This window comes from Pieris rapae, chromosome 23 (genome assembly GCF_905147795.1).
Source record: "Pieris rapae chromosome 23, ilPieRapa1.1, whole genome shotgun sequence".
In the NCBI taxonomy this organism is placed as follows: Eukaryota; Metazoa; Arthropoda; class Insecta; order Lepidoptera; family Pieridae; genus Pieris; species Pieris rapae.
The window spans coordinates 3500219-3527064 of NC_059531.1; the positions used below are offsets into that span (position 1 = coordinate 3500219).

General features: G+C 32.6%; 2 protein-coding genes across 2 annotated transcripts; one reads left to right on the plus strand and one right to left on the minus strand.

The window, feature by feature from the left end:
* The first annotated feature begins 101 nt into the window (after nucleotides 1-101).
* LOC110996419 (glutamate--cysteine ligase catalytic subunit) lies at nucleotides 102-13779 on the plus strand. Its single transcript, XM_022264069.2, has 11 exons — nucleotides 102-635; nucleotides 706-817; nucleotides 1529-1712; nucleotides 2247-2419; nucleotides 4265-4464; nucleotides 8214-8410; nucleotides 8957-9128; nucleotides 10106-10303; nucleotides 10741-10875; nucleotides 12282-12463; nucleotides 12792-13779. Exons 1-11 carry the CDS (start codon nucleotides 387-389, stop codon nucleotides 12946-12948), a joined length of 1959 nt encoding a protein of 652 aa, XP_022119761.2. The 5' UTR covers nucleotides 102-386; the 3' UTR covers nucleotides 12949-13779.
* Nucleotides 13780-16616: 2837 nt separating this feature from the next.
* Nucleotides 16617-26471, minus strand: LOC110996416 (beta-catenin-like protein 1). The gene is made up of 12 exons (XM_045633413.1): nucleotides 26272-26471; nucleotides 26010-26207; nucleotides 25660-25938; nucleotides 23652-23811; nucleotides 23398-23489; nucleotides 23154-23285; nucleotides 21617-21765; nucleotides 20995-21170; nucleotides 19599-19765; nucleotides 18916-19011; nucleotides 17707-17803; nucleotides 16617-16724 (listed from the first exon to the last, which is right to left on the minus strand). Exons 1-12 carry the CDS (start codon nucleotides 26299-26301, stop codon nucleotides 16636-16638), a joined length of 1665 nt encoding a protein of 554 aa, XP_045489369.1. The 5' UTR covers nucleotides 26302-26471; the 3' UTR covers nucleotides 16617-16635.
* Nucleotides 26472-26846: the final 375 nt, after the last annotated feature.

Genomic DNA, 26846 nt, shown 5'->3' on the forward strand with positions numbered 1-26846 from the left:
AATATAATTTAATAGGGAGAAAAATAATTAAAAACTATTTGTCTCTCGATTTTTAAAACAAAAAAAATATAAATTAAAAGCTGTTACCGTTGTCAGTAGTCAGAAGACAGAAACTAAAAAAATATTGATGACAAGTTTGAAGTTTCCCGATTTTATCAGTTTCCAAGTTTTACGACTTCATGAATGGCCTTGTAAAATAGAAAAAATACTTAGATACTTGCGCTTACTTATTTTTTGTTGTACCAAGCAGTACGTAATTTTTCTCGATGTCATAACAAATCAGCATAAATTTGTCGTTGTCATGAAGTTAGCATTTGTTTGAATCATATAAAGGTGTTCGTCGAAAAGTTTCCTTAACACTCAAGTGCGGCCTTTCAATACTGTTAATGAATATTTGTTTAACTATAAACAGGTTATGTTTTAATAGTAAAGTTAAAAATCTATGTGTTTCGCATCTTTACATTTATAATATATTTTTCGCGAGAATGGGTTTACTTACCGAGGGAAGTCCATTGACTTGGGAAGAAACGAAAGCTCTAGCAGAACATGTTCGGCAACACGGCGTAGAACAATTTATTAATTTGTATAAAAAACTAAGGGACCGAACCGGTGATGTGCTTAAATGGGGTGATGAAGTAAGTGAATGTTTATGTACTTATTTTTGTATTGTATTTGCTAGTAACTTATCATTAAATTAAATTGTAGGTTGAATACATCGTAGTGAAATTTGACGATGAAAATAAACGGGCTACAGTCAGCCTAAGAGCTGCTGAATTACTTCCTGAACTACAAAAGAAAGAACTTGAAGATCCTGAAAGTAATTATGATAATTATTTTTTATATACTTTATTTTAAAAATCTATTCATTGATCACCTAAAGTAATACTATTAGGTTCTTTTTAAATTTGAGGCAGTTGCAATTTATTTATTAATTATTGCTTATAAGTAATTACTCAATGCCCTTCATACTTCAATGGTTAAAAACCCCAACTTAGTATAACCATAACAAATTATTACATAATACATACACACACACATTCATTTCTTGGCTGTGGTATTTTAAACATTAAACACTTATAACATTTAATATAAATGCATGTAATAACTAATAAATGCCCAGATTTTTAAAACTACTACAAAGCAGTTGCAACAGTTGAAGCAATCCTTTATACTGCAAAACAAAAAGGAATCAATGTAATATTTGGTTAAATTTTCACACATTTATCTACTTTTAACCATTTTAATATTTCCGTAAAATTCTTTATAATAAACACCTGTTTATGATCACTTAGCAAAAACTGCAAGTCATGTCTAATCTACAAGGTCTTTGAAGAGTTGGAAATATATACATATAATGGTTAACCACAATATAACAATTTTAAAGATAGATTAAATATTTTACTACTAGAAATCTTGCCTTATATATTTTGGGAATGGGAAGTAGAAATAGTACTATTGCATTACCATACTGCATACCAAACTGCATTTCATTAGTGAGACAAACTAACATCATTTTTATTTTATGTAGATGCCAAATCTCTTTGGCGTCCAGAATATGGAGCATATATGATAGAAGGAACTCCAGGAAAACCATATGGAGGACTTCTAGCACATTTCAACATTGTGGAGGCAAATATGAAGTTTCGCAGAGCTGAAGCAAGTACTTTATTGAAAGATGGAGAAGTTATTATGAGTATTACTAATTTCCCAAGGTATGATAATAGTTTTGATCTATAGTGGAGAGAAAATAAACTATAATTTATGAAGCATTCAAACTCTTAGGCCAATGTTCAATACACATACCTTTATAAGAATCATTTCGTTTGTTTAATACAAAAAATAAAGACAAATCAGGGCTATATCATTGAAATTATATTTCTCAGGCTTCGGGCATGACTAGCTTGTTTTAGTCACAGTGTAATAGGTTACAAGAGCAGTGTTGGCCTAGTGGCTTCAGCGTCCGACTATCATACCTGAGGTCCTAGGTCCGATCCCCGGCTGTGCACCAATGGAGTTTCTTTCTATGTGCGCATTTAACATTTGCTCGAACGGTGAAGGAAAACATCGCGAGGAAACATGTCTTAGACCCAAAAAGTCGACGACGTGTGTCAGCCACTAGAGGCTCATCACCTACTTGCCTATTAGATTTAAAAATCATCATGAAACAGATTCAGAAATCTGAGGCCAAGACCTAAAGAGGTTGTAGCGCCACTGATTTATTTTTAATAGGTTTCAATCATTTGTAGGTTAGGCTGTCCAGGGTTCACAAGTCCGCCATACACACCGACACCAAACAGTGGTGTATCTTTGTCACGCTTCTTTCCTGATGAAGCGATATATCCTGGACATCCTCGTTTTAAGACATTGACTTCGAACATAAGGGAGAGACGAGGCGAAAAGATGGAAATCAATTTACCTAGTAAGTACATTGTTTTTGTTTTGATAAATGTATACTCTCCACCGAGTTGTTAAAAGCTAGATTAATCAATCTAATCTTTTTGTTAAATTACTTCGGAACAATAAAATACAATTAAAAATAATAGTGCGCTTTTTACATGAGTTCTACACAATTATTTTCTTCATATAAAATATAATTGCACCGAGTCATGTTATTATATTAGTAGTTATCATATTATTAGTTGAGTAACATAATATATGTTTAAGTTAATAATAATTAGACGCGCTTGAAGCTCAAACACAATTTGATAGAGATAATAGAGTTTATTGATTTTTTAGTGTTTATGGGTTTAAATTAGTCACTTTATTTTAGCAGATATAAGATTTAATATTTGTCACAATTTTCTAGTACTTAAAAAAAGCATGATGTTTTTAGAAATTATAAACTGTAACAAATATAAACGCGAATTTATAAAAATACTTTTCGAGAGCTTTAGTAAGAAAAGATATATAGAACATATATCGTTAAGGCCCAGTCGCAAAATTATCGCAAATTTGTTTGCGATATAATCATTATATTAATACAAATACAAAGCCATTACTACAAGCGGTTTATTTATTCAAGCTTACAAATTCAGACACAGATAGAATATTTGAATATTAAAATTCCAACATTGATATTGTACACAATCTATTTAATGTAATCTCAATAACTCGAATGTTAAGAGAAATATAAAAAAATCGAGTTAACTACATTTCGACTTTGACTTATAGAGCGCGGTTACTAAGTGTATTTTCCGATTTGTAAAATCGAATTTGAATTACAATTCAACTTTAGTTGTCTATATAATGTAGCTCACTAAAAACATCTTTGTTGTCTTGATTTAAACTATTTGTTACTTAGAATGTTTATGAGTCATTCATTGCACGTATAAAAGATAAAAACAGTATATTTAAAAAAAATATTTTCGAACATAAGATCATCATGGTATCACTTATTCCACGTCATTAAATTCGAGCCTGTTGGCATCCCTACTCATCGGCAAAGAAGGCAAAGGCAAAGTTGGCCGAGAGAAAAAGCCGGCGTAAAAAACTCTCGGTACTCTTAAAAAAAAAAGCATATCATCAAACAATATTTAAAACAAATAAAGCAAATTAATTAGAATTAGCCCTGCCCATTAGAAGCTCTGAACCCGAACATTCATTTTGGAATTTATTTCTATTATATCGTTTAAGTTCAAGTAAGACGTCAATATATTTTACTAACTACGTCTCCTTTTTAAAATTCAAGTATAAATATGTATTATCAATACTTCGTAGGGGAATAAAAGTTTTGTTCAACTTACAAAGTCCAAATAATTCGAGATAGGGTTCAGCGAAACAGAATAGTATTTTTTTGACTTAGCGGGATTTGAGTTGTAGAGATTCCATTGTAATGGTGAAATAAAATCAAATGAAATCAAAAATCATTAAGCATATATAATAATACATATGAACGTCAAAAAAAAAGAAATAAATTATAAGTTCGACTGCGTGATTGATTTTCAGCGTGTTGGTATTATGTTAATATTATTAAATTATATCAATTAAAATAATATTTTAATTATTAGCTTGTAATTAATCCCGTAATAAACTTTTAATTATTGAAGCAAACATTAGTTTATTCTGTATATTTAAAACTTTTGTCATAGGTAAACTATTTATGGTGTGTGTTGTAGTGAATAAATCAAAAATAGTATTTATCTTTGTGTGCCGCCAAATTTTAAATCGTTTAATATGTGCCGTAACAAAAAAAAATGTTGAGAATCACTGACCTAGAGTCACGTTTATATGGAATGTGTGTTAAAATATTTTTTTTTTCTTTTAGTTTACCGCGATGTTAATACCAAGATACCTGTAGATAATTACCACGAGCTTGATAAGGGATTTGCGAAGCCTGACTGCGTCTACATGGATGCGATGGGCATGGGTATGGGATGCTGTTGTCTTCAGTTGACATTTCAGGCGTGTTGTATTACTGAAGCGATTACGTTATACGATCAACTGGCACCACTTTGTCCTATAATGGTATGTCAATTATATATATATATTTAATTAACGAATTACATTATGTTTAATGCTGTGCCTATAAACACACACTTATATAAAAATAGATTTATCATTAATAAAAAGTTTAGCTATTTATTTTAAATGAAACGGCTTTGAACTATATATAAAATACCAATAATCAAAGAAAAGAAAAAAATTAAAATGAGATATCATAAACAATAAAGAGAAAATAATAATAATAAAACTCACTTGCGGTTCATTTCTAAAGCATGTGTTTGTGTCGCCGCAGAATTCCTTTGCCCCAGATCCTTCCTGTTCGTCCCTTCGTTCCTCAGTGCGTGGGTGATAATAAGTTCTTATTAGCGTTTTTACTTGATTAATCCAGCGAGTATGGGACTCCGAAGTCTGCCTGTCACAGTAATTTAAAATTTTCAGGATTACATTTCCAATAGTCTCTGGATGTAAAGTGTCAGAAGACGGGAGTTTTTTTACATTTATCGTTCAATTTATTGTAAACGAACACACTTCTAACTAATACACGATGCAAAAACACATTACATTCATGTGCAATGTAAAGTGTGCTCAACATTTAAATGATAAAATGAAAAATAGTTATACAATTAAAATAAAAGACTAGATTATGAAAAACAAGTATACAATCTAAAAATTTAATATATTACTACTACTACTAGAAATTGTTATTTGTGGGTGACAGTAATTAAGACAATTTACGTTTAAAAACAAAGTAATCGTAATTCTTAATCCGCCATCTTGTGTCAAGTTCCGATTTTGATAAACACCGCTATTTTTTTTAAATACAGCTTCAAATGTTCAGGGTTGATAATCGCTCAGATAAAATTTCATATTGATTGATAAGATAAAAGTATTTATATAATCAGCAGTTAAAATATTGACGATTCATTCTCATATGATCCAATGTTTAAATAACATTGAAAGTAACTAGAAATTTAATAATTAAATATTATGATTTTCATTGGAAACGGTAGAGGTGTCACGCTAACAAAGAAAATAAATTAACTAAAGCTGCTTCATAATATATTATAATAATGTTTATAGTGGTGCTGTTTTTTTTTTAATTTATTCAGAAAGTTGTCTATGGAAAAGTTCAAAAAATAAATAAATCAGTGGCGCTACAACCTCATTACGCCTTGGCCTCAGATGTCATTTTTAAATCTAATAGGCAAGTAGGTGATAAGCCTCCAGTGCCTGACGCACGTCGTTGACTTTTTGAGTCTAAGACATGTCAGTTTCCTCACGATGTTTTCCTTCACTTCGAGCAAATGTTAAATGCGCACATAGAAAAAAGTCCATTGGTGCCCAGCCGGGGATCGAACCTACGACCTCAGGTTTGAGAGTCACACGCTGAAGCCACTAGGAAACAGTCCAATGGCTGTGTTAAGAATATGAGCAATGCTCCGTAAAATGAGAATTTAAGTCTTGATACTACACTAATTAAAATACTTTTCCTTTCCTAAAATTGAAATAATCGGAATTAAAATGCTTACTTACATTGTTAAGTGTTTAATTATCAGTTAAAGATAACCTGTGATTCATTCAAATCCTTGTACTTTAGATAAAAACATTATCATACGTTATCAATAGGTATGTTATTTTTGATTTATAGATTCTAGTGAATATTGAAATTATCTAGGATAGATAACTTTACGGAAGGATAGTGGAACAGGTGGAGCAAGTGTGTACTCATTTACTTTAAGGCCGGCAACGCACTCGCGAGCCCTCTGGCGTTGAGAGTGTCCATGAGCGGTGGTATCACTTAACATCAGATGAGCCTCCTGCCCGTTTGCCCCCTGTTCTATAAAAAAAAATTACATTCAGCCGCGGTGAGCAGGGAAGTGGGCAGGACGAATGTGTAAACGGGATACTATCGACGAACATTGTTATAAGTATCGCGTTAACACACTCGTCCTGCCCACTGCGCCATAACGCTTGACAATCATATTACGTATAAGGCCAACCAAGAAAATGTGTGTATTTCATACACAATTTAAAAATAAATCTATTTAACGTAAGTGCTATGTGGAATTTATTAAAATCATTAATATGACAAATGGAAGAGACTAGCTGCCCACGAGAGAGGGCATCCTAAGGACTCTCTCTCTCGCTCTCTTTTATTTATACCACATTTTTATGTGGAGTAAAGTTTTTTCTTTCTTTTATGAGTTTGTATACTATTTTCTTGAATTACAGTTTTAAATGAATATATTGGTTACGAAGGGTAAACATTATGGTTTTAAAATAATTGTTGTTGAATCAAAACCTGTCACGATAGCATAGCTAATAAATCATACAAAATGAGGTGAATAAATAAATAAATTGTTTATTTGCATAGTACTAAATTCAGATTGAGTAATTATAAAAATGTCCACTCAGTCAGTTATATAAAAATTGGCAAGCAAATTACATATTAATTATCATGATGTCATAATAACAGTTAATAATTGTTTACCAAACTTCTAATGAATACTTTCTCATAAATCACCATGAAGTGAACACAATTCTGCTATTTCAGTGGTGCTAGAACTCTATATACTGGATTAGTTTCTTTGATGTGTCAGCCTTCTGTGCCAGACACATTCTTAAATTTTTGCGTTTAACGATGTTTCCCTTCATTTAAATCCAAATAACTCAAGTTTATCACCTCATCAAGGTCATAATTGTTAATACATGTTTCTCGAGTTTGATATTCTATAGAATCGTATATGTAATATTTGCGTTATCAATATGTTCTGTAATAAGTGTCGTAATCAGTGAGATACCTATAAATTCAATTCAACGATGATTTAAAAAAATGTTATCTATTAAATAATTTTCGTTCCGGAAAATTAAAAGATTTCCAACGTGACAGCACTGTTTTTTAATTTTTAGAACATATATATTGATATTACTATATCATATTGAATTTTGTCGGCTTGATTTTATTTTTAGATATGACTAGACGATGACTATGCACATTTTTCGCCTACAAGATCATCGCCATGTTTCGTCGCCTTAATAAACATCTATAAATAAATAAATCAGTGGCGCTACAACTTCTTTAAGTCTTGGCCTCAGATTTCTGAATCTGTTTCATGATCATTTTTTTAAAAAGAAATAAGCTTCAACGTGCGACTCTCTCATACCTGAGGTCGTAGGTTCGATCCCGGGCTGTGTACCAATGAACTTTCTTTCTATGTGCGCATTTAACATTTGCTCGAACGGTGAAGGAAAACATCGTGAGGAAACCGACTTGTCTTAGACAGTCAGTCAGTCAGTCATTGCCACACACAGACATTGCCTGACACAGACAATGTCTGTTAGGCAATGGAGGCTGATCACCTACTTACCTAATAAATTTAAAAATGATCATGAAACAGGTTCAGAAATCTGAGGCCAGGACCTAAAGAGGTTGTAGCGCCACTGATTTATTTATTTTACACTCTTCCATTGTATTTGTTGTTTTACATGAAACTGTTAAATTAATGGATAATTAAGCTAATCGGCTGCTAAATATATATCTACTAAAGCATTTTTTTCTTATTATTAATTTTAAACAAAGCTAAAACTTTTTGCTGTCCAATATTTTTTGTACGCACATTTTTAAGTCACAGCATATTACCCCCATATCCCTTAAAGACGTGACACCCGAATGCCGACTTGAGACTTCACGCTCTCAAAGAGTATTGTCTCTGGACGGTCTCTCTCAGTATCTCGACGAGAGAGAGATAATAAAGATTTTCTTTTTCTAGTTGGCCTTATCAGCGGCCTCGCCGGTCTACCGCGGTTTCCTCACAGATGTCGATTGTCGTTGGAACGTAATCTCTGGGTCAGTGGACTGTCGCACGCGGGAAGAGCGTGGCCTCGAACCGTTGAAGAATAACAAATTTCGCATACAGAAATCCAGATATGACTCGATTGATTCATATCTGTCAGCTGAGCATGAAAAGTGAGTAAATTGCAAAGTAATTCGTCGTAGAGGGCGTGAGATGCCCTTTAGATATTGCTATAATTTTAAGTCAATGCTACAAAAGGGATTTAAATACATACAATTACAGTCAAAATCATTTTTAATATTTTTTCACTCTACTCCACTGCCATCGTGTCCAGGGACTTTATACATCACTGCTACTGCTGAAATAGTGTATTGAAAGTGTTACGCGTCGGTAAATACGCCCCGACTACATCGGTAGAAATATTCTTATTAACAATATTCATGGGATACATACATATAATACATACATGCAATTCATCGCGAGACCCGCTTTTTCTGTCTTGTTTGCCGCCTTTATATATACAATGATTTTTTCACAGAACCGTTACAGGCACGGTCTGTGCTTCATTAACATGTCCTGTAGGCCGTTTCGGTCTACAGTCATCTAGATGTATTTGTTGCTCCAGGTCGTACCTGAACGAGTCAAAATCTGTTCTCTCGACTCATGTTTGGTCGTAAAGTAATTTCAAAAACAAAAGACTTTTATAATTTCATTTTCAGATACAATGATATACAAATAGTTCACGATCCGAAGATTTATCGTCGTCTGCGTGAAGGTGGAATTGATCATCCTCTAGCAATGCACGTAGCACATCTCTTTATACGAGATTCGGTTTCACTTTTCTCCGAAAAGGTTCATCAGGATGATGAAAATGACACAGATCACTTTGAGGTTAGTATTTATCTTATATCTTTAAACGAGCAATTCTTGTATATATATATAATTGGAATCTCGGGATCGGCTCCAACGATTTTCATGAAATTTAGTATACCGGGGGGTTTCGGGGGCGATAAATCGATAGAAAATAACAAAAAGGTGGTGTTTGAGTAGTCCCAATTCAAACTGAAAAATGTATCTTCCTGACATCTATCGGCGAATAATAATACTATTTTTTTGTTTAAATTGCTTTAACGACACAACAACACTGAAGCAATTGAGCATATATATTCTATACTGTTCATATTTCATCATTTTATTAGTATGTAATTCGTACTTAAATATAATTTCCAAAAAACACAATTTATAAAAAAATAAAAATACCGAGCAAAGCTATCCAGGTCCTGATACCATTGCAACAGACTCAATTGGTGGGACCTGTGCATGGAGTGGCACAGGACAGACAACCAAGGTCGTTATTGGCTGTTCTAGTATTACCTAAGCACTATAGGGGGGAGGGGGGATTTTTGATTTCCTAATTTGGTTATTACTTCAGCAGTGATTACATTTTTACACGTATTACCCAAACATTGTCTATGCTTGAAAATGAAATGCATTTTCGAGGATTAAGGAATTTTTTTTTTTTGGAAGATATGCTTTTGCTGATAAGAGAAAGAGGGGGAGGTAACTTGAATGGTCTCTTACTGAACTCATCTGATGGTAAGAGAATACCCGAGGCACAGTTGGTGGGATGGAGTTGTCCTTAAACCAAAAGGGGTTCGAAGTTGGACGCAAGAAGTAAATTGCCATGGAGAAATGTACTTGAGGAGAATAAAGCCCACAAAAAGCAAATCTTACTCTTTGTGTGCGTCTATATTCCCTTGAAACTCCCTGTACGTGCGCACGTACGTTCTTTTACGTGCGAATTTCGTGATGTAGCACGTAATGCATTCTTTATATTTTCTTATTAATACGAGTATTTAATATTGCAGAACATCCAATCAACCAATTGGCAGACTATGCGCTTTAAACCGCCCCCACCGAACTCCCGCATCGGGTGGAGAGTGGAATTCCGGCCTTGCGAAGCTCAGTTGACCGACTTTGAAAATGCGGCGTACGTCTGCTTTGTTGTACTGTTGACAAGGGTCATACTGTCCTATAGACTTAACTTTGTGATGCCTATAAGTAAGGTATGTATTGAAATGTTTATTCACAAATTTAATTAACCTATATCTATTTGCAACTCCAACTATGCACCAATGTGTGACACAATGTGTGCACAAATTTTATGTGTGATATGTGTGTATGTAATCTTGTATTGCCTTTAACAATAAAAGATCACCCACAGATGCACTTAAATGAGGCCCAGAATGATAATAGTTTGTATCACGATTTGTTTTATGCGTTTGTATAAACTATTATATTAGTAGCTTGTATATAAATTTAACTATCGGAACACAAACAGCAACGATAACATTAAAATTCCTAATGTTCTGATATAATTTATTTCGTTTTAAAAACAGTTTAATACTTATATATATGACAATACAGGATCAATCTCTAAATAAATATATTATGTATCGTTGCGTAAATTGTTATGTAATTAGTAGACTCATAATATTCAAAGGTGGATGAGAATATGCAACGCGCGCAACGACGTGGTGCGTGTACGCAACAGAAGTTTTGGTTCCGTAGGGACGTGCGCTCGCCCGACGTAGACGCGTACGCTGAGATGACAATCGATGAGATTGTCAATGGAAAGGTAATTTTATATTTCAACTCTACGACGATATTCATTCATAATTATTTGTGTAGTTAAATAAATAATTATAGTTTTAGTATAAGGGGCCGTTGATGTATTACATAAGCAAATTTACTGCTATATCCCCCCCCCCCCTTTCTCAAAAATAATAGTACATAAACGTATCAATTTCTTGAAGAGTCCTCGAAAATGCATTTCGTTTTCAAGCATAGACAATGTCTGGGTAATATGTATAAAAAGTAAATAAATACTGTTGACGTAATCACCAAATGAGAAATTCAAATCAAATCAAAATCCATTTATTCAATTTAGATGCGTCTTACAGCATGTTTATGAATGTCAAAAATGTTAACAAAATTCGGGAAAGAACAAAACTACCAGGACGCCTTGTTCTGAGAGAGTTAATTCCTATTATATTACCTAAAATATCTAAATAGAACAATAAACTAAAAATAAAATAGTCTTATTAAATATATATATATAATATAATATAGTATGGTGTAATGTAATATAATATTATGTAATATATAAATGTATATATAATATAATAAATAATGTATAAATATAAAAAGTAATTAACATAAACCATCAATGCCACATCTAGTAATAAATCCAATCCAAACACCTATGTTGTTGCTTGGTTGACCGTTTCGAATTTGTTGTGTCTACCTGCATTTTTGTTGCTGTATTAGTTTTGTGAATTTTTGTATAGGTACCTTCTGTGCGTTCTAGTAATAATTATTTAGTCTTGTAATGTTTTCTCAGTAAGCGAATTTTTTAATTCATATGAGAAATAAAGTTTATTCTAACCGTAACCGTAATTCAAACACACCTCCATAGTGCTTACATAATACTTGAACTGCCCCTAAATTGCAGATATTGTTGATATTGTCAATTTCATTAAAATGTAAGCATGATACAATACACCCAATCGTCTAACGATATTTGTTTGTATATCTTATAAGTTAATATCTTAAAAGAAAAAAGAACTTAGCGATTAAAAAGAGTGACGGAGAGTTTATTGCCAGTTCTTCTCTTCCGTTCTACGCCCTTGATTTGAGAACTATTATGAGATTTTTTTTTTGACGTTCATAAGTGTACATTATGTTACCAAATAAATGATTTTGAATTTATATATCTTCACATTCCGTCTTAGCACTAGGAGTGGTTATGATAAAGCAGTAAAGGACGGAGGAGGAGAAGTTTATTGTGTGGTATAATCAGCAAGACTTGCTTTTTCCGCCAGAGCAAACCTGTAGGCAGATGCTTGTTTTTTTTTTATAGAACAGGGGGCAAACGGGCAGGAGGCTCACTTGATGTTAAGTGATACCGCCGCCCGTTGTTGCCGTTGAAAAGGCGTTGCCGGCCTTTTAAGAATTTATCAATGATCACTTAATTCTCTATAGGATGGCGTATTCCCTGGTCTGATCCCGTTAATCGAGTCATACCTATCTGGTATGGATGTGGATGCAGACACACATTGTTCAGTACAGCAATACCTGAAGCTCATACAGCGGAGGGCGTCTGGTGAAATTTCAACTATGGCCACCTGGATCAGACAGTTTGTCACCTCACACCCGGAATACAAGTAAGAAATCTTTGCAGGCTGCCTCTGTTATGGCATCAGTCCAGTTTAGCCATTATTTGGTGGTCTTGGATTTTGTGGAGGATCTTTTCCTCTGCTATCAGGCATTTTCTCATTGCAGACTAATCATTACTCCCTAGATTTTGAATGCAGGACCTCATAGTAGAAATTGGCTTAAGACACGCTTATTCTAGCTTATATAATAAAATTAAATTATGTGTGATTCTTCGTCCCTTGTGTGTGTTCCTGTCTCTGCGTTTTCAAACCCGTGAGATGACGAAAGTTAATAATATTATCAGGCCAGGAGTAAGACAAATATTTTCTTTTCTAGAAAAGACTCGGTGGTGTCGGAGAAAATAAATTATGACCTCTTAAAAACTGCGCACGGAATTCAAACTGGGGCAATCCCGGCGCCAACATTACTTGGAGGAAGCAATGTTTCCAAAACCAATGATGACATTCCAACAGCATTCAAAGAATGTCCATAGATACTTAGATTTAGGAGTTGCCGCAAACTCTTAAAGTATTTCAGTGGTTCTCACGCGCAGTGTTTTCAGATTAGACAAAAAATTTCGTTACAAATAGTTTATGTAATAACAAGGAATATTTTATTTTTATCAATTCTGAGGGTAGAAAGAAGTACCCTCTCATTTCATACAAAAAGTTGTTTGACGTTTATTTTCCAATAGTTATTTTATATAAAACTGTACGTAACGGTTAATGATTTAATAATTAAAAAAATTAAATAGGTATATTAGAAAAATATTTTAATTTAAATATGTACTGTATTTTTATTATATAACTGTAATTTTGCTGGCAACATTACCCGATCTGGAAGCACTGCTACCAGTGCCTTCTCTTTTTTTTCCAAAAACTTTGATACTTTTTTATAATCTTGTCAATTGTCATATTGGTGAATATTAAATTATTTTAATATGTCTGACTATCCGAATTCTTATTTTCATAGAAACTAAATTAAATTTTTCTATTCGATTTCGACAAAACAGTGAGTTTGACAAATTAAACGAGATTTATAAGTGGTATGTGCAAACACAGAGATACTTTGCAATATGTGTGCGTAATATAAAATTGTGGTCACGTGATCATTTTCATTTAAATGGAATCATGCCAGGTAAAGATATGTCGCAGCCAACTAACTTAATTAGCCGTTTAATTAACAGCCTAGCCTTTTAACTAACGGCCTGAAAGATGTTCAGGTAGTTGATCAAACATTTAGGCGAATGACTTGGATCGATGATGTTTCCTTACTTGTCTAGCCTCTTGACTGTTCATTTAAATTTAATTCCACTTTCTGCCATTCTCAAACTCGAAACGAAACTTCAAACTATCTTTTGATTGACGCATCGCAATCGTTAATTAAGCTAGTTGACTGCTAATATTGAAATGAAACAAGCTAGTATGAAAAAGTAGTGGTCTGTGAGCGTTTTTGAAACTAAACGGAATCAGATATACATCGTACGAGACTAATACGTAGTAAAAATTATCGTATACGTATACTATAGTAAAGCAAAAGTTAGTTTTATACAAATATTGGACGTAATACTTTGTTAAACTCATTACAGGCTCGCTGGTTAAATACTACTTCTAGTTAACATAATTTTTAATGAATTTTAATTTTACATTTTTATTTAATGCATTTTTCCATTATTGAGATATTTTTAAAGCATTTTAAACAAATTGGTTGTGTGGTTGTGAGCAAACTATGAATTTTATGATGAACGTAATATTATTTTTATGAATATATTCTTAAAATTAGTTGTCATAGTTTAGATTTATTTATATGTTTGATGATAGATTCATTCGTTTCATACCAGGAACGTAATAATAATATTTTCCAGCGTGGACATTTCGTGGAGAAATTATTTTTTGTGTTTCCGTTGCAATTTTAATTGAGTGGATTATTGATTCAAGTTGAAATACAACTTTTCATCTCGAGTTTCTGCCTGCGCCGGTAATTAAGATTGTTTTTATCCCTATGGTATGAGACGGTGTGATAAAGACTCCTTCAATCGTAAAGCTATACTTAGATTATGTGAGGAATTTATTTACTTAACAGCGATAATCAGAGTCGTGCATTTATTATATAAAGTGAAATTTACTTTGAATACAATTTAAAACAGTTACCTAACATATTTTCATTGGTTCTATTTATCTTAATATAAAATTGTGTGTAATAATATTTTAAATATGACAGTTAAATAGCTTAATATTTAATGAACGACTCTGAGTACGTATGAAGACTGTGATAAATGTTATCTTTATGTCAACCTTTTGTCACATACTGAAACAAAACTTACGCAAAACCTTAACGCAATTTCTTACCGACATTTGATAAAACTTTCTTTAAAATTAAGCCCATGTTCAACGCGTTTATTATTTGAATATACTACAGAATATCACAATATAACTTTCAACAAAGTATCTTATATATAAAATTCTCGTGTCGCGGTGTTTGTGGTTAAACTCCTCCGGAACGGCTTGACTATTCTCATGAAATTTTGTGTGCATATTGGGTATGTCTGAGATTCGGACAACATCTGTTTTTCATCCCCCTAAATGTTAAGGGTAGTCCACCCCTAAATATTTCTTTAAATTTTTATTTTTTTAACAACAGCATTAAAAAATACATACAACCCTAAATTTTCAACCAATCAACCCTTATTTTTCATTATAAATGATATACATGGCAAAACGACGTTTGCTAGGTCAGCTAGTAGATGTTATTATTATTATTTTTTTTTTCAATTTATCCCTAATGGGAAAGGCAAAGGACTTTAGTCCATACAGCCAAGTCTTATTTTGGTAATAATTGAAAAGTTTTGGTAGTTTTAAAATAGATGTTATAATATTCATTGAAAGATATGTCATCTCTATGAAGTTTGTCAGCAAGGAGTTTCTATCACTATTTATTGCTAGATATAAATAGAGAGGGGGCTACTGATACACAGAAATTCAAGGCACTAAGATTCCTACGATGTCTATAGTCCGTGGCAATATGGCCGCCCATGTTTCATTTAATCACGTTACATTGACCTCAAAATTTTGAGATTAGATAAAGTCATTACTAGATTTGAACTGATTTTGTTACAGTTTTATTAACGTTTTCCTCAATATTAAAAACACAGATTTTGTGGTTCTAAAGAGTCGCTTCATGGCTTATATAAAACTGTTTTAATTTGAACTCAACTTGTATATAAATATTTTGTAACGATTAGTGTTGCTAACGCGGAGATATTTAGGGGGTAATCAAGATGCTCAGGGGGTTTTAATTGGGTTTGGAACGATTCCATACCATTTATAAGCCTCGAACCCAACCCAATATTAATTACAAACGTTTTCTTATTTTGTGATTACGTCAAGAATAATTATTTACTTTTTTACACATTACCCACACATTGTCTATGATTGATTCTCCCCCTTCTTGTCAGCCAATGGGACGACAAATTGCAGTAAATTTGCTTACGTAATACTTGACCCGCCCATTTAACTTAAATATCAAAAAGCTATAATACTCCACGAACGAGAATATTTTATACCATAAAAGTATGAAATTAGTCCTAACTCAATGTCCCCACATTAAGAATTATTGACATCACTTAACTATTCCTAGGATTATCGTATCCCTGATCCCTATCGTATCGTTGGGATTCTAAATTTATTTAATAGCATTTTTAATTTCAGTGCCCTTCTGTCAGGCGATTTTATTCTCCCCACTCATTCAACTAATAAAGACTGCATTTATTATTTTTTAATTTATTTAGATTTTATTAAATTTCAACTTTTGTTCCGGTAATATTTTACTCATATTTGTAAAGATTGCGTTAAGGTTTCGTTAAAGTATATATGTATACATGCAGCATTTAGATCTATTCACGATTCACATTGGGCTAAATCTATCAATGCTGTTTTCGTGTGACTTAGAACATTGTATACTTTTATATAGAACCCCCTTAAAACTAATTGCACCGTGTTAAGTACGTCTATCTCTCTTCATCACAGAGTAAAAGCAATGTCAGAAAGAGAAAGAGTGCAGTGGTTGGAGTGCAATTAGACTTTATAAAGATTTACTACAAAATATTGTTACAGCTGTTACCATTTAACTATGTAAACGTTTATTAGAAATAAAACTATATTATTAAATAAGAATCTTTTATTTAAAACTTATCAACTAGTTGTAAAATGTGTTGTTGTTCTTGCTGTCTCCATTCTTCGCTTCCGGCGTCGCCGAGGTTGCCAGCGTATTCTAAAAAAAATTAATATTCAGATTGGACTGTCATAAATATTTGGGAATTGCCACTGTCGAGGAAGACATTAAACGATCAACCGTGCATTACAAAATGAGACTTCAGCAACACGTCAACCCCCTACTTTACAATTACCTAATATTTATTTTTAAATATACCTAAACCTAACCTGCTAATTATTTAGAATAAAAATAACTTTGTCTCTCTATTACATGTATTTACTAGCATTGCCCATAGTGGTAAGTCTACTAAATCGGACCACAGATATATTTTTGTTATCAAAAAGTTTTATTTTGCTTAGTTCTTAAGTACCTCTTTTCAGATTAGATACACATACATTCATAATCTAATCAATATACAGATTTTACTTTACAACGAATAAACATAATACTTATATCAAATACATTTACAAATTAGTAATATCTACGTAGAATATCCGACATTAGTAAATTTAAAAATACTCTACATAGACAAATTCTTGATTTGAAATAGGTAATGAATTAGTTTTTTTTAATTAGTCCAGAAATGTTTAGCTTGATTATTGCAAATTGATAAAAACAAACAAAATGCAAAACTTTCTTGCACAATATTAGAAAAGATCTGTATTGGAGAACTTCACAACATTTGACGTAGTTTTATTCTGTGGCAGCGAAATATATTCATATTTTGGACATCGACTCAGCATAGGCTAACACACAATTGCCAATGGCTAAAACATTATTTTTATAGATATCAATGAGTTCTATAATACTGTATAACATTTGTTTTTGCATTTTTCCGCTATGTTAATCAGTATTAATTCAGATTTTTAATGAAATAATTGAAACCGTTCCAGTAGGTTTGTGTGAAAACATTAAACATATAAACAAAAACACAAATATTGCCTCTATAAAAAAATATCTTTGGGTATTAAAATAAATTGACAGACGCTGAGTCAACCTAGTGATAAGCATACATGCATGGTCATCAAAGTTATCTTACCCCTCATGACATGTCTTATTATCTTCAAAGAACCACCGCGGAGTGATAACACTCGCTGTACGCGTTGTTTTATCGATGCCGGCCCAGCTGTGCACACCTGGATATAAAAATAATTGGATTCAAATCAGACACAAAAAATTGGTTGCCTGTAAAGTCGGTATACGGGCGAAAGTTTTACGTGACAACGACTTTGAGTGGTAAAATAAATTTAATGTGAATATTCATTCGTATAGTAGGAAGAAGCATGAATCACTTTTTATGTTTGTCTCTCTCGCTCTTAGGCGGGCTAACCATGCCCGAGTGGAAGGGACGCGTGCCTCTCACTCGCTCTCATTGTGAGCGCATAACGTGAGCGGAGCATAACGCAGTTTCTTGTAGTGTCACCCGGCAAACCAATTTATAAGACGTTGTCACGTCAAAATTATTGAATAATCATTAAACGCAAGTAATTTTAATCAATTGCCTCAGATGTCTATCTGTTTCATGATAATATTTTTAATAGAATAGTGTCAAATCTCGACATTTTGGATATAAGACATGACGATTATCACATCATTTTATTCACAGTGCTAGTAGCCCTTAAAATAAATATAAAATAAAATATGAACAATGTTAAATTTATCAGAATATGGATATTTTCCACCTCACAAAAGATGTGAGGAAGTACTTGAAGAGGCAGGAAGACTTGTTAAAATAAATATTATTATTAATTATTATTTGTTGGTTCAAATGTACAGTTTTCTTTACTGTTTTTCAATCTCTTGTTTCAGATATATAGTTAATCTTTGTAATTTCTGTATTGTCTTTGTGTTTTGTTTTATAATATATATATATAAGCTGTAAAATTACTTATAAATAATGCAGTAAGGGAAAGAATTCCTGTCGACATGTCCTCTCCATAAGACCATAGAAGTACACCTAATGTGGTAATGTTGGAGACTGGGGCTGCGTTTGCCAAATAACACTGGGCGTGGTAAGCGATCATAAATGCTTGCAGTGCCTAGGGCGTGTACTCACACACTTAATATTACACACACACTTAATATTAATATTACACACATAATATTATTGCTTGTGAGACAGATAAATATGATTTATGAAGCCTCAGTATATAAAGCATAGACAATAACTCATTATAAAGTTGGTCTGAATTGCCGACTACATATTTTCACTCAATTCTTGTCCAAATTTTGCGCATTTCAAACTTACCTCCAATATTATCCTATCGATAAGCTGCAGTGTGAATAATCCACCAGACAATCTTTTCAAATACTGTGCATCGTCATCCAGTTCTTCTGCTTCTTGCTAGAACAAAACAGAGGCTATAAATTTTCTTGGCTAATCCAGTATCCGCCTTCATACAACGACATAAGCATTTATAATTTCCATATGGAGGCAGATAAAAGAATTGTGCTACGTCAGTCTCAAAAACTATTAAAAAAGAAGAAAAGAAGTAGAAGTTATACTTCTGCGGTGTATGAAAAAAAAAACTAAAATGCAGTAGTGATTAACCATATTAAAATTAATCAAAAAGATTTTATTTAAATAAATAAATAATTAGTAAATACTATCACCGTCGTATATGAAATTGATTTAAAAACACCAAAATAATGTTTATTTATTCACACTGTTTAATTGTACTGTTATGAAACACGTGTTCTAAATATAAAAATACTAGAATATACAACTTGAACATAGTTATCGATTTCCATGCCATCTAGACCTAACTTCATTCTGTTAATTTTGTGTCACGGTATCGTAAAATTTCACTCTAATCAATTTTTCATAACGCGCCTAAAGAAGTATAACTTCAAAAAGAGCATTTAGGTCTGGGCCTCAGATTTACTTAATCATTTTGCCATCATTTCATTTGTTTTATTTTCTTTTCTTACCTCAATATCCTTTTCAACCCGATCAACTTTATCCATGTATTTGAAGTGTAACTCCAAAAGTCTATCAACTTTCTCCAAATCATTTTCAGTGAACTTCGCCAGCAATCTCTGTCGCTGACTGCCTTGACAATTTTGTAGCATTGACGATATGATTGATACAACGTGTTCTGTAAATAATTAAATTCATAATCAATATATTTAATGTGACTAAAACATTCTTAAAAAAATATTTAAAAAACACAGGTAACATTTACCAATAATGGCTTTGTTTGTTCTTTCATGTTGAATATATATTTTGATCTACAAATCAATCAATCTTACAACTGTGCTTTGTAAAACTGTACTATATGTTTCTGTTTATATGTGTATTCCGTTTTGGCTTTTGTGTGTAATGTAATTGTTTGGATATTGTTTAATGATTAGCTGTAGGAATACTTAAATAAATAAAATAAAATAGTCAAATAATTCCTATGCTTTCGACAGAGTTAGCCATATTGTGTTATTAAAAAGACAGATACTATATAACATTTGTGGGGAATTACTAAAATTACATGCATCATATGTGATAGAAAGTCAGTTTAAACACTCAGATAGTGATACAGAACCGCGATCATAATTTTCTATCTCAGGTTTTTACAAGGTGCTCACAGTGGTCCAGTTTTATTTATGATGGTTGACTCATTTATCTACTCTCTCGTCTATTTATATCAAATTGTAACTAAGCTATGACGATGTGTCTCGTCGAGTTAGGCCCGTGTTAATTATAATACTGGTGACCGCTTTTTAAAGTCAAAAATTAAAAAAAAAAACGATTGTACTACAAAGTGCACGGTTATGGGCCAATAGGAAATAACTTATGTCTTCGTAGTATTAGTCAATTCATTGAACTAAAAATTTTTGAAATAATATTCCATTAAGAGTATAAAATCGCTTTATCAATCTTAATTTTATACTTAGGAAATTGGAATGATAATGGGACTAATAAAAGTAGACTAAGTCTCCAACTAATATTTTTATTGAATTCTGTGTCTTAGAGCGTACGACATGCATAATACTTAACAGTTATTTAGATTATATACACACACAAATAGCGTGGAGCACTGGCACAAATGAATAATAGTCTATACACTACACGGTCAGCTGCTGCGAACTATGTGCATGGCCTTGGCCGCTATGACGAGCGCCTATCACTTTATCCCTACTCCGCGGCCGACCGTCACGCGACATGCGCCACACAGACAGAAAAGTATGAGACGATATAATAAAAGTTTCACTTTAAAATCAATTTAAATTTTGCAGTATTTTTAAAGCATTAGTCAAAATATTTGATTGATTTTTATTTGAAAATTCAATGTCATAGATTGTATATATTGAACACATAAAACCTATAATATACCTTCATGTTGATCGACCGTTAGCAGTCTCTTCCTCTTTGGAGTTTTCATGAATAATGGAAATACTGTGCGTAAACCCAAAATGTCAACAAATTTATTACAATTGTCCTTCCCATCTGGACCAGCTAAAGCATGATCTAAAACTTTTAATGATCCATTTCTTGACATTTTCTTCTCTCTAGAAAAATACATAATTTTTTTTAATATAATTTACAATTTACAAATGATCCTACTAGCACTAATATCATTCCCGCTGATATTGTACTTAAACTTCGGTGCTATTATTTGTGTTAATAAAAGCAAATTGTTATGGGAAATCAATACTACACAATATACTACTCTCAGAAACTATTATTTAAGCTAATAAACACTTCTAAGTAATAGGTAATAATAATAATAATAATGTCCCTTAATTATTGCATATCTTATTCCATTTTTTAGTTTAGTTATACTATTGTTTTGTATGTATATGTCGCAGTAAAGTAGTTAAATCAGAGTTAATTTAATCTCTAGACAATTAATTAAAGATCAATATTCAATAAATAAATGGAATAAGTTATGCAGAAATCAAAGTACATCAAAAAGAAGCTATTGGATCCTTAATTAAAAATATCAATATGTTACCGTAACATCAAGTTCATTAGCTGGAGTCCCTCGCCTCGTAGGAAACGATCTCTATTGGCTGGCTCCATGAGCGCACAGCACAAGGAATCAAACATATTCTCCATAGCCTCTTGTTCCTCTGGACCGCTTGGGTCATGTCTTTTGTAAAACTGTAAGAGTTAATGGTAACAATTAAAACATAATATTATTTTATGTATTTATGGGGCAAACGGGCAGGAGGCTCACCTGATGTTAAGTGATACCGACACTCTCAACGCCAGAGGGCTCGCGAGTGCGTTGCCGGCCTGTTAAGAATTGGTACGCTCTTTTCTTGAAGGACCCTAAAACCCTATGTCCTACAAAACGGTTGTGGATGACACCGGTCAATACTGTTACATATTCCTAAGAGGTAATATAATGCGGAAATGTTAGAGAGGCTGGGGGCGGTTGCCAAATAACAATACTGGGCGTGGTAAGCGATCTCAATTGATGGCAGTGCCTCGGGCGTGTACGAACTTACGAAGAGAAGCACCCTTTACGCGTGTCTTGCGTACCCTAAATATTATTGTGTATGAGACAGATGTATTTAGTTGCACACTGGATGGATTCACAAGAATTACATTATTTATAATTAGTTTTAAAATTGTTTAGGTTTTTAAGTTTTTACTTGTTATGTGTGTTATTATTAAGTTACTGTATAAACAGGAAATATATAGTAAATGGTACAAGAAAAGTTTAGAAATAAACTTCATAAATAAACAAATGAAGCTTACTTATACACTTTCATAGCAAGGTAAGTAATAATAAAAATAATGTCACTTTAATTCTATATAAACAAATTACATATTCAATGGGTTAAAAAGCCCACTAAATAGGCACTTTTGAAAGTCAAAATAACAAATTTAGAAATATAACTCTTGTTGCCCCTTCCATAAGGTTTCATTTGAAGAAGAGAGATAAGAGAATGGGCAAGACACTCCATACTTACTCTTTTTCTTTTAGGTAGTATTAGTCTATAGTAGTTTTTGATATATTTAACATAATAAAACACTTAGAATTACGAACATATTGCACGTGCCGAGAGTAAACACAAATTATAGAGGGAGGAACTTTATGGTTAGGGCAGCAAACAAATTTAATAACTCAACGGTGGACATTGATATGTTCGCTTGGAGTGTGGAGGCAGCAAGGAGAGCTCTGGTACAAAATTATTTTAACCAGGATGAATGAAATGTATTGACTTCATTTTCATTTTCACTGTCAACAAATTAAATTCTGTTTTTCTGTTTATTGTTATTGTTTTGTTTAACACTAAAAATTTTTGAAATGTTTAGGTACCTTCTTGTTTTATATATTTATATAAAATGAACTATTTGTGAAGATTTATAATTGGCCCATGTTGTTATGTATATGTTCATCTATTTTTGTATTGTGCTGTGAATCTTCTTATGAATAAATAAATAAATATCCGTTTTGTATGTAGTATGGACTCCCTATTGGGTAAAGGCCTTACAGTAAAATCTTGTAAATCTTTGTAAATTGAGAAATAAATACTCACAGCTAACTGTTGTAATAGTACATCAATGCCATCAAGTTCTCCTAACAATTTTCTGTTCTCGGGTGTATTTTGCAGAAGAATTGACAAAATCTCTGTCGCATATAATTTATTGGCATCAAATGGCATTTTCATCTGAAAATATTATTATAGATTATATACATACAGTATATCACAAACATTTAAAAGAAAGTAAACATATTTTTGTTGTGAACACATAAAATATTTTATATAATCATTTTTCTACCTTCAATCTCTTAAGAATCCACTGAATGAAACCTTGCTTTGCAACTTCAACACATAATTCAGGACGAAACTCAGTTATATTTTCAACAATTCCTGCAATTAACACAATACATAATAGGTATCTACAGTATTTATTTTAAGTGTTTAGGGACCCTTTGTATTAAAAGTACCACAGATTAGAAAACACACAATTAAAGAAGCTGTTTCCATATAATAACATATTTTATGATGTACATTCAATGCTTGTATACATACCTAAAGTATTATGTACAGCATCTCTCTCATCAGGCACTAGTTCATCAAGACGAGCCAAATTATGTAAGAGTAGAGATGGACACTCTGCATCAGCTAAAGCATTGATTAACTCTTCTGCACCTTCCTCACTCTCATGCAATATATCAACATCCGTTAATTCCTAGAATTTTTATCACCTAATATTTATTTATTTATTTATTGGGAAACCAGACAGATACATCCTTATAATAAAAACAAAGTCAAAAATAAAACACAATACAAACATATTGGATGCATCCTCAACAGGTTACACTTATACAACCATAAAAATAACACATGACAACAACACACATAATAATAGTAGAGAGTTAAGACATTAAGAGCTGCTTTATTTTATTCTTAAACAAAGCAGTAGTGGAGTGCGAAAAAGGGTCAATGTTTTTGATTGAATCTAGAGAAGAACACATCCTGTGAAGAGGCTCGCGGAACCCAATGTTGGTTCTGGGAGTCTGAAAATTAAAAGTTCTATGTAAGCGTAGAGACCTGGCAGGAACATTAAATGGTATGAGTTCAAGAAGATCTGAACAACTTATTTCATTTACGCATATTTTTCTCACTGTGACACAATCTATTAGATTACGCCTAGTACTCAGAGAAGGTAATTTATATTTTTTTAAAAGTTCCTTGTAATTAGCCCTACCACTATTCATCCGATAATTTAAAATGCGTAAAAATTTCTTTTGTACAGCCTCCAGTTGTGCGACATATATAGCGTAATGCGGATTCCAGATGGGACAGGCGTACTCCAACTGGGATTGCACGAGCGTCTTATAAAGGTGGATGTATGTGGTTTTGTCTTTGAAGGGTCTGGTGACTCGTGTTATGAAACCTAACATGCGGTAGGCTTTATTAATAATTAAGCCTATGTGCTTATCTAGGGTTAATTTGGAGTCAAAAAGGACACCAAGATCCCTTACAGACCGCACACGTTCGAGGGCATGGTATCCAAGGGTGAAGTTGGCGGTGATTGTGTTATGTGTTTTTCTTGTAAACACGATATGCTGACACTTACTATATTTCAAGAATAATTTGTTTATTTGGCAGTAGTCATCAAGCCTATCGAGATCCTCCTGGATAAGTTTCACGTCAGAAAGTGTAACTACCTTTCTGTATAACTTTAAATCGTCTGCATAGAGCAAGTAATTGCAGTGTAAGAAACATTTGGATATGTCATTAATATATAAGGAAAAGAGCAACGGCCCAAGAATGGAGCCCTGGGGGACGCCGGATGTCACTACTATTTGAGAAGAAGTAAACCCATTTATAACCACCGATTGAGCACGATTATGTAGATATGCTGTAAACCATCTTAAAAGATTGCCCTTAATACCATTAAAAGACAGCTTTTGTAAAAGCATCATATGGTCAACTTTATCAAATGCCTTCTGAAAGTCTGTGTAGATTGTGTCTATCTGGTGGTTATTATCTAAACCGTTAAAAATATAATTACTGAAAACAAGGAGGTTTGAGAGAGTAGATTTACCAGCTGCGAATCCGTGCTGTTGGTCTATAATAACATGCCTTAGACTGGAATAAATGCGTTGGTGAACTAATCTTTCCAGAACTTTAGGGATTGCAGAGAGTATTGAAATCGGTCGGTAATTTTCGACATCGCTCCTTTCACCACCCTTAAAGATAGGCGTTATGTAAGATAATTTCCAGCAGTCAGGGAATGTGCCACTGGACATACACTTATTGAAAATAATCTGTAAGGGGGCACATAATGACCGATATGTACGCTTAAGAAAAACTGGTCTAATTTGATCTGGACCAGGACCTTTATTTGGATCAAGCAAAAATAATTCTTTGCTGATTTCATCTTTGTCGAAAAATAAATTATTCAGAAGGATCTGAGAGTTACTGGAAAGGCTCTAAATATTATAAAAATATACAACAGATATTGTGAAAACAAGTAGTTGCTACACACTTTTGGCATTAAATGTAATCGAATCTAAATATTGCACAATACCTGTAACAAATTCACAACTTTTGTTGACACATCAGTATTATCATGGGAGAGAAGTTCCAAGAGTGAATTTATGCATTTCAAGTCTACAAGTAGTGGATACTGGTCAGGTACTGTTGCAACTGCACTTAATTCTTGCAAAGCATCATATAGATCCAATTCACTGTCCATAAACTTCTCAGGCTGATCAGGAAATTTAATTCTCATTTCTCTGTTCCTTAAAGCTTTCTTTTCAAAATTTAGAACGAGTTTTTTCACTGCTGTTTCATCCAAGACTTCACCCTGGAAAAAAAAAGAATTATTGAAAAAACATATTGACTTCTTATGTCTTCATAGACTTTTGGGTAGCTTACCTCTGTAACAACATTTTCTACAAATTTTAATATATCTTCGCGTTCTTTGTCAGTTATGGTAGGTTCTTTGGGTAGAGTCTTTGCAGATCGTTCGAATTCAGCACCGACTGCTCGTCGACGTACTTTTTTTGAACGTACACTTTCCTCATCAGAATCTTCAAGTTCATCTTCATTAGGACGCTTAGGTGTTGGGGTAGGCTATGGGATAAATTAATATAAGTAAGTAACGAATGGATAAGACAACACAAATAAATAAACTAACCTTAAAAGACAATAGTTCACCGACGTCCATTTTAATCGCTGTTTATATTAAGTTGTAAAAAATATATATTCCCCAATGTAATACATGAATTATCAAAAATATTTCACAAATTCACAATATATTCCAAGTTAGACTGTTAGGCACGGTGGAATGTTTTCAGATTTACTGAAAATACAATATACATACTATAACTATTCAAAACTTTCAGTGATTGACAATTGGTATTTGTTTGGTATGGAATGGCGTGTCAAAATGTCATAAGTCACAACAACAGTTAGCACAGATAAATAGCTAGATAGGTCAAATGTTATATATAAAAGTTGGTAGATAATAACTGCTGACACGATGTTTTCCTTTTAGTTATGATTTAATACTGTATTTGTATACAAAACAACAACATAGGTAAAACTTTTGATATTGTCACATTCAAAATAAAAAGATTAAGTTTTCGAGTAGAGTATTTTGAAAGAATTTTTGATACACACAGACTACATTATTCGGCGAGATTATCCTTATTGTATTCTGTGCTTCAAATATTTCCCGCGCAAAAAAAATAAAGCTTGTAACAATGAAGA